This window comes from Centrocercus urophasianus, unplaced genomic scaffold, assembly GCF_019232065.1.
Source record: "Centrocercus urophasianus isolate 14NV4802_14NV808 unplaced genomic scaffold, USGS_Curo_1.0 seq_11, whole genome shotgun sequence".
NCBI lineage: Eukaryota > Metazoa > Chordata > Aves > Galliformes > Phasianidae > Centrocercus > Centrocercus urophasianus.
In genome coordinates, this window is record NW_024884253.1 from 22,177,929 (window position 1) to 22,184,419 (window position 6,491).

Sequence of the window (6,491 nt, forward strand, 5' to 3'; positions counted from 1 at the left end):
GCCAGCTGCAGAAGCGCGCCTTACGGAAGAAACCCCGCACCGGGTGCTGGCGGAGTGAGACGGAAGAACTTGCGGGGCTTCGAGGGCAGGGGAGGGGGTCGCGCAGGCGCAGTTGGGTTCCTACGCGGAGCGTTGTGGGAGGGAGCGACGGAGGGCGCCATCTTGGCCGTACTGCGCCGCGAGCTGCGGGGAGCGGCGCTCGGCGCGGAGGCTGTCCCGGCGGCCTGTCCGGTGGGTGGATGCCGTGAGGGACGGCGCCCGGGGTCCCGGGGCGCTCCGGTCACCGAGGGCGCGGGGTTCCCGCCGCGAGCCGGCCGCGTGTCGCCGCTCCTCGGCAGCCCGGCCCTCTCGGAGCCGTTGCGCGGCCGTCGCCCGAGGCCTCCTCGCGCCGCCGGGCTGCCTCTCGCCCTTCCCTCCTCGGCCCCTCCCGTCACCCTGCTCCGGGGAAGCCGGGCTCGCTCCTTGCCGGGCCGGCTCCCGGACGCGGCCGCGCGGCTCCCTGCTCGGCCGCCAACCCGCGGCCCCGAGCTGCGGCCTGCTGGCGGGCGGGATCTGCTTCCCCTCCGGGCGGGCGCTGCGCTGGCTGCGGGCGGAGCTGCGGCTCTGCGGCGCTGGGATCGGCGCCGCCAGCGGCCTGCCCGCCTGCGGCGGTCATCCGCATCTGGCTTCGCGACGGGAAACCGGTGTGCGACAGCCCGTTGCCAGTGCTAGTGCCCGTTTGTAAGACGATTGGAATAACAAATCATCATCACCCCGCCAGCTGTTTGACACTTCTCATACGCACCGGGTTTTGCAGTTGTGACATTTCTGTGAACGTGCCTTCTGGTTTGCACATTCACTGTCGCCAAGCCATTGCAATCTCACTACATTGCAGCAAGAATGTTAGTCAGATTCAGGCTTAGTTTCATAAAATGTTACTTTCTTTTTTTCTTTTCTTTTTTTTTTTTTTTTGAGAGAGAAGTGTTAATTTAGTGAGGTTTTAATGGTATTTGAAATTTGCTAAGATTGTGGAAGTATAGATGTGGCACTGCTTTCTAGCCAACCCAGTCAAGTGCAGAATCTCTTAAATCATTGGTGGGTGTACTTCCATGTTTTTAAATGGGTGGCATGAGGTTGTCAGTCTATTTATGATGTAAATCCCCGTTCTCTGAAGTCCTTGTTCAGGTTATGAATTGGCACGTACATCCTGAAAGTCACCATATTCATTCAGTTAAACAGTTGGATGGCTTGTCTACAGGTCCTGCTGCTTCTTGGTTGTTTAATGTGCAGTGAGTAAAAATGTGTTATCAGATCTTGCTTTTCTGTTTAAGGACTTCTTGAAGTGTCTGGTTTTAACCAGTGAAGGTTGTACATTGTATCTGTGATACATCATACAGAACTTGCCATTTATCATCGAAGAAGTTCTGAGGAGATCTGTTCTGAATGCTGTTTAAGGATTGGGATGAAATTCAGAAATACTACAGATTAAATACATCGGCAAGTAGCAGGGCAGCGGATTTGACTTTTCAAGACATGAAGGCCCTACAAAGAAAATCCTGCCCTTGAATTTCTCCTTGCTTCTGGCATTGCTTTCACATCTGTTGAGAAGATAGATTAAAGTGGGTCCAGCTGGAATGGAGTGAATGGAGTTAACTTTCTTCATAGCAGACAATATGGTGTTCCGGATTTTTGGCTAAACAGTGGTGACGACACCAGCGTTTTGGCTTTCCCTAAGCAGCCTTTGTACAAGGTCAAGGCTTTCTTTTTCCCAGTTGGTATAGACAGGAAGTGGCCAAGAGGTGAGAGCACCCAGCCAAGGCAGCTGACCCAGGGTAACTAAAGAAATGTTTTGTACCATATAGCATCCTGTTCAGCAGCAAAAACTGAGATAGAGGAAGATTTTTGTTCTCCGGATTTTTTGAGGGAAAGGGAGGCAGGATATGTTTTTGGCTTCTAAGGTGGCTATTGTTCTGAGGCAGATCTTCATGTAGGAGTTGGTGAGTGATTTCCTTTGTTTTCCTTTTTTTTTTTTTTTTTTTAAACTTTCCTTTACATGTTAAACTGTTTTTATCTTGACCAAGAGTTTTCTTGCATCCATCTTACTTTCTTCCCTGTCCTGCTGATGGGGATGTGGAGTAAACAATCAACTGCATGGCTGCTGGCTGGAGTCAGTTCACTGCAAAACTGCAGAGGGCTGATGATCTTCAGTACAAGTATTAAACAGGCATTTGTTTTGGTTAGTTTTGTTTATAAAGTGGTGATGTAGAAGTGACCAGAATGTGTTAGTTACAGAATTTGGTCTTTGCTGTTGCTTTTCTGGACTTTGGTGAAATGAGAGTTACTGTGATCAGTAGCTAAGTTGACATCAGGATCTAATGCTTTATACTTGTTACTGAACAAGGGTTTTTGCAGGAGATGTTTGCAAATGCTTGTTAACAGGGCCTTGGGTTCTTGTTCTTTTTAAAGGGATGTAGTTGTGTGCTCTGGAAGCTTATCTTTGTTCTGACAGTATTACACTGTGTGTTGCGTGTCATTAGATGATAATGTTGACAATTTGGATGTGATCAAGTCAGTGTATTAAGTGATTTTGAAAGGCAGTTAATATTTAGGGAAGACACTGAATTCTGCTTTGTGAATTGAGGAGCTCATTGAAGGTTCTTCTCACTACATATGTTTGCTCTTTTGATTGTCTTCACTCCTTACATTAAGTATGGTGCTGGACTGGTGAGTAGCATGCTCTTGTGAACTGTGAAAGAAGGTGGATTGTGGAAGAATGGACAAGTACTATAATCTTGAGATGGACTTACGCATCTTTCAAGATCTCAAAGACTTGAGGGTTATCCCCGATATATAGTCGGTCTGTTTGATTTCAGCGGTTTGGTATGACACAATTGATGAACCTCATCATGTTTTCATCATTTGCAGAAGTCAACTTTTGAATATCCTTTGCTTTGGAAACACAAAGATGTAATGTTCCTTGGAACGTGGAAGGAGGCCTTCATTTTATCACCGATTGTGGTTTCATTACATGCTTGGCTTTAATATTAGCCGCTGCTATGGAAGCTGCAGCAATGTAGCAAAGTTTGTAAACCGAAGTACAGATATCAGCCATTAATTATGTTTCATTTTCTTTCCACAGTTAAGTTGATTTTACAGAATTTATCAGGTCTTCCAAGCAGAAACAGGTAAGCTGCCAAAAGCTTAACACTTCTCACTGAGTATTGTGACAAGATCGTACACGGCAGTTTATTCGCACAGACTTGTGGCTGGGAACTAGGATATGCTCTCCTGAGTGCATGTGGCTGCTGCAATTAATACTCTGACTACATGAAAGAGACAACATTTCTGAACGCTGAGAAAAACACGTGGTTGCAGAACTGATCACTGGTTAGAGCAACTTGTCAAAGCAGTAAAGTCATCACTGCTGTTGAATTACTTCATTTTCCAGTGTCGCAGTTACCCTTTTTCTTTTCTCCTTTTTTCATCTAGTATTTTTAGTGTTTATGTTCACAAACGTCCTGTTCAAAAGTAAACAGGAATTTTTGTTCCTTAGGACTGGTCTGAGCTCTCTGGCATACAGCAGCTGTGCCGTGAAAGACTGTAGGCGTTCTTCAGGTATCATGGATGGAGAGGATAACTGAGGTGGATTTGGTTGCCCTTAGGATAGGGAATGCTGATAGACTTGTGCAGGTGGAGTAGCTAATTGTTTTGACTAATCAACTTTCAGTGAATCTTGTTTTAATCCTATTGTGAACTCGCGAAGGTGTTCTTTTTTATTTTGCTATCTTTTCTCTTGATTGAGACAAGGACAGTCATTTAAAAAGGCTCTAGTTTAAGTGTTAAGATACTGTAATAGCTGAGTACTAAAGACGTGCTATCATGTGTACCTTTTTGTCTGCAGGTGATTTTTGCTGTGGGTTGAGCTCAGCATGGCTGTAGTCATCCGTTTGCAGGGGCTTCCTGTTGTTGCGGGTCCTGCAGATATCCGTCGTTTCTTCTTGGGATTGAATATTCCCGATGGAGGTGTGCATATTATTGGAGGAGAAATTGGGGAGGCTTTTATTATATTTGCAACAGATGAAGATGCACGGCGTGCCATGAGCTGTTCGGGAGGGTTTATCAAGGACTCGCGCATAGAGCTCTTTCTCAGCAGCAAGGCAGAAATGCAGAATACCATAGAAATGAGCCGGAAGCGATTTGACCGTGGGGGACGAGAAGCTATGCCTGGGTCTAGACGAACAGGTCCTAATGGTTCTGGTGGATCAGGTGTTGGAGATGTTCCACATTTAGTTGCAGCATTTACAAAAGGGATAAATAAACCTGGTTACGGTCCACCAAATCATCCAGAGGCTGGCTTCCACACCAATGGTACGAGACAAGGTGATGTAGGTATGCCTAAATCAGGCTATCAGTCAAGAAAGGATTCTCATGCATTTAACCCAGATGATCTTTACTTATTTCTACGTGGTATACCTTACTCTGCAACAGAAGATGCAGTACGCGATTTCCTTTCTGGGATACGTGTGGATGGAGTCATTCTGATTAAGCATCGTAATGGTTTGAATAACGGTAATTGCTTGGTAAAATTTGCTACGCCTGGTGATGCCTTAGAAGGACTTAAGCGGCACAGACAGTACATGGGTCAGAGGTTTATAGAAATAAGTCCAACTACGGAGGAACGGTGGATTGAATATGGTGGGAGGGTAGACATGCCAAATGAAATGGATCACTTTTTCTGCAAAGAACATTCTCCAAGAAGTTCAGGCTACATGCATGCAAGGAAACATTCCCATTCAAGATCACCTAGGAGACAAAGAACACGTTCTCGATCGCCTTCCGGCCAGGAATATTACATACACTTAAGGAATCTATCAACTAATGTGGAAAAGAGAGATTTGAGAGAATTTTTCCCTGATCTGGATATAAGCAACAAACAAATAAAGATTTTATCGGAAAAGCATCAGAGGAGGACTAGAGATGCCTTCGTGATGTTAAGGAACGAGAGAGATTATCAGGCTGCTTTGGAATGTCATAGAAAGGTTCTTCTCAATCGTTCTGTTTACATTTTTCCAATTTCAAGAAAGTCAATGTTGAAAATGCTTGATTCTTACGAGAGGAAAAGATCACAGGAAAGAGGTCATCCTGGGCAGGCCTTAACAGAAAAAAGTTATCGGGAAGGTCATTCTGGCCTGAAGATATGTGCTTATGTAAGGAATTTTCCATTTGATGTCACCAAAGTTGAAGTGCGAAGGTTTTTTGAGAGGTTTGATATTGATGAAGATGATATTTATTTGCTCTATGATGACAAAGGTGTTGGGCTGGGAGAGGCGTTAGTGAAGTTTAAATCTGAAGAACAAGCCATGAAAGCAGAAAATTTAAATCATCAACGGTATTTGGGAACAGAGGTATTACTGAGACTTATATCTGAAGAGCAGATGCAGAAATTTGGTGTAACTGCTCCATTCTCTACACCCAATGAAATGCAGGGTCACTCACATGCGTATAACAGAGGTGAGCTGTCCCGTCCGGTCGGCTCACCTGGACCACCACAAGGGCCACCCATGCATTCATTTGGTCCCCCTGGGAACTTCAGGCATCCTTCTGAATTTAGGCACCCCCCTGAGAATTTCATGGGCCCTCCTAAGGATTTTAGAGGTCCACCGCCCCTCATGGATTTTGGTGGTGACAGCAAACCTTTTGGCAGAATGGAATTCGGGAATAATAAAATGGGAAATTTTCCTGAAGGAAGATTTATGCCGGACCCGAATTTCAGTGGTGGTTCTGACCGGATTGTTCCTATCCGCTTGAAAAACTTACCTTTTAAAGCAACTCCTAATGAGATTCTGGATTTTTTCTATGGCTACAGAGTTATACCAGAGTCGGTTTCTGTACAGTACAATGAACAAGGATTACCTTCAGGTGATGCCATCGTCGCTATGACAAACTATGAGGAAGCTATGACTGCTATTAATGAATTGAATGATAGGCCAATTGGTCCACGGAAGGTTAAGTTGAGTTTGCTGTAGAGGAAGTAAGGATGCTCTAGAATAAAACGTTATAGATTTGACAGTATTGACGGTTACATTCACTTTTTTAATTACTAGAAGATGCAGAAGAAACGGTTTTCAACAACGGTTGTAAATAGTGTCTAATTCGGTTAAGTTCCTGGTTAAAATATCTGTATTGTTAAGATGCGAGAAATATATAGTGCCTACTTCTTACAACGGAGAAGAGCTTCAAAGTTCTGGAGGACATTCAGTATCTTACGTCGAGGTATAAAAGCATGGAGTTTTAATGGTTTTTTTTTAAGGAAAAAAATGCTGGGTTGTTATGTTTATTTTTTTTTTTTTCAGTTTGCTTTAATTCCTCGTTCCCTGACTTTGCATCAGATAAAATTGTAAGTGTTGGTTGAATGACCATGCACAGTTCAAACAGAAAAACTTCAGCGCTACCTGCATTAGTGAAAACAGTTCTTATTGAGGTTAGCTTAATAAAACTAAAAAATGACTGGG

The 6,491-nt window shown here is 44.5% G+C and overlaps 2 protein-coding genes across 4 annotated transcripts in view; one reads left to right on the top strand and one right to left on the bottom strand.

The window, feature by feature from the left end:
* Positions 1–204, bottom strand: part of TMEM67 (transmembrane protein 67) — a 34,705-nt gene extending 34,501 nt beyond the window's left edge. Inside the window, exon 1 of the mRNA XM_042839880.1 lies at positions 41–204. Coding sequence (XP_042695814.1) covers positions 41–161 — 121 coding nt within the window. The 5' untranslated portion in view covers positions 162–204. The remainder of the gene's footprint in view (positions 1–40) is intronic.
* RBM12B (RNA binding motif protein 12B) lies at positions 160–6,491 on the top strand. Of its 3 annotated transcripts, none has more exons than XM_042839883.1 (3): positions 160–231; positions 3,119–3,164; positions 3,533–6,491. In XM_042839883.1, the coding sequence occupies exon 3, from the start codon at positions 3,909–3,911 to the stop codon at positions 6,003–6,005; it is 2,097 nt and encodes a 698-aa protein (XP_042695817.1). In that variant the 5' UTR covers positions 160–231; positions 3,119–3,164; positions 3,533–3,908; the 3' UTR covers positions 6,006–6,491. The 3 variants fall into 3 exon arrangements, with proteins under 3 accessions (XP_042695817.1, XP_042695816.1, XP_042695815.1); XM_042839882.1 differs by having other exon boundaries at positions 3,881–6,491; XM_042839881.1 differs by lacking the exon at positions 160–231 and having other exon boundaries at positions 958–3,164; positions 3,881–6,491.

Excerpts from the sequence above, each read along its gene's own strand:
- RBM12B (XM_042839883.1), top strand. The coding sequence starts at position 3,909 with ATGGCTGTAGTCATCCGTTTGCAGGGGCTTCCTGTTGTTGCGGGTCCT.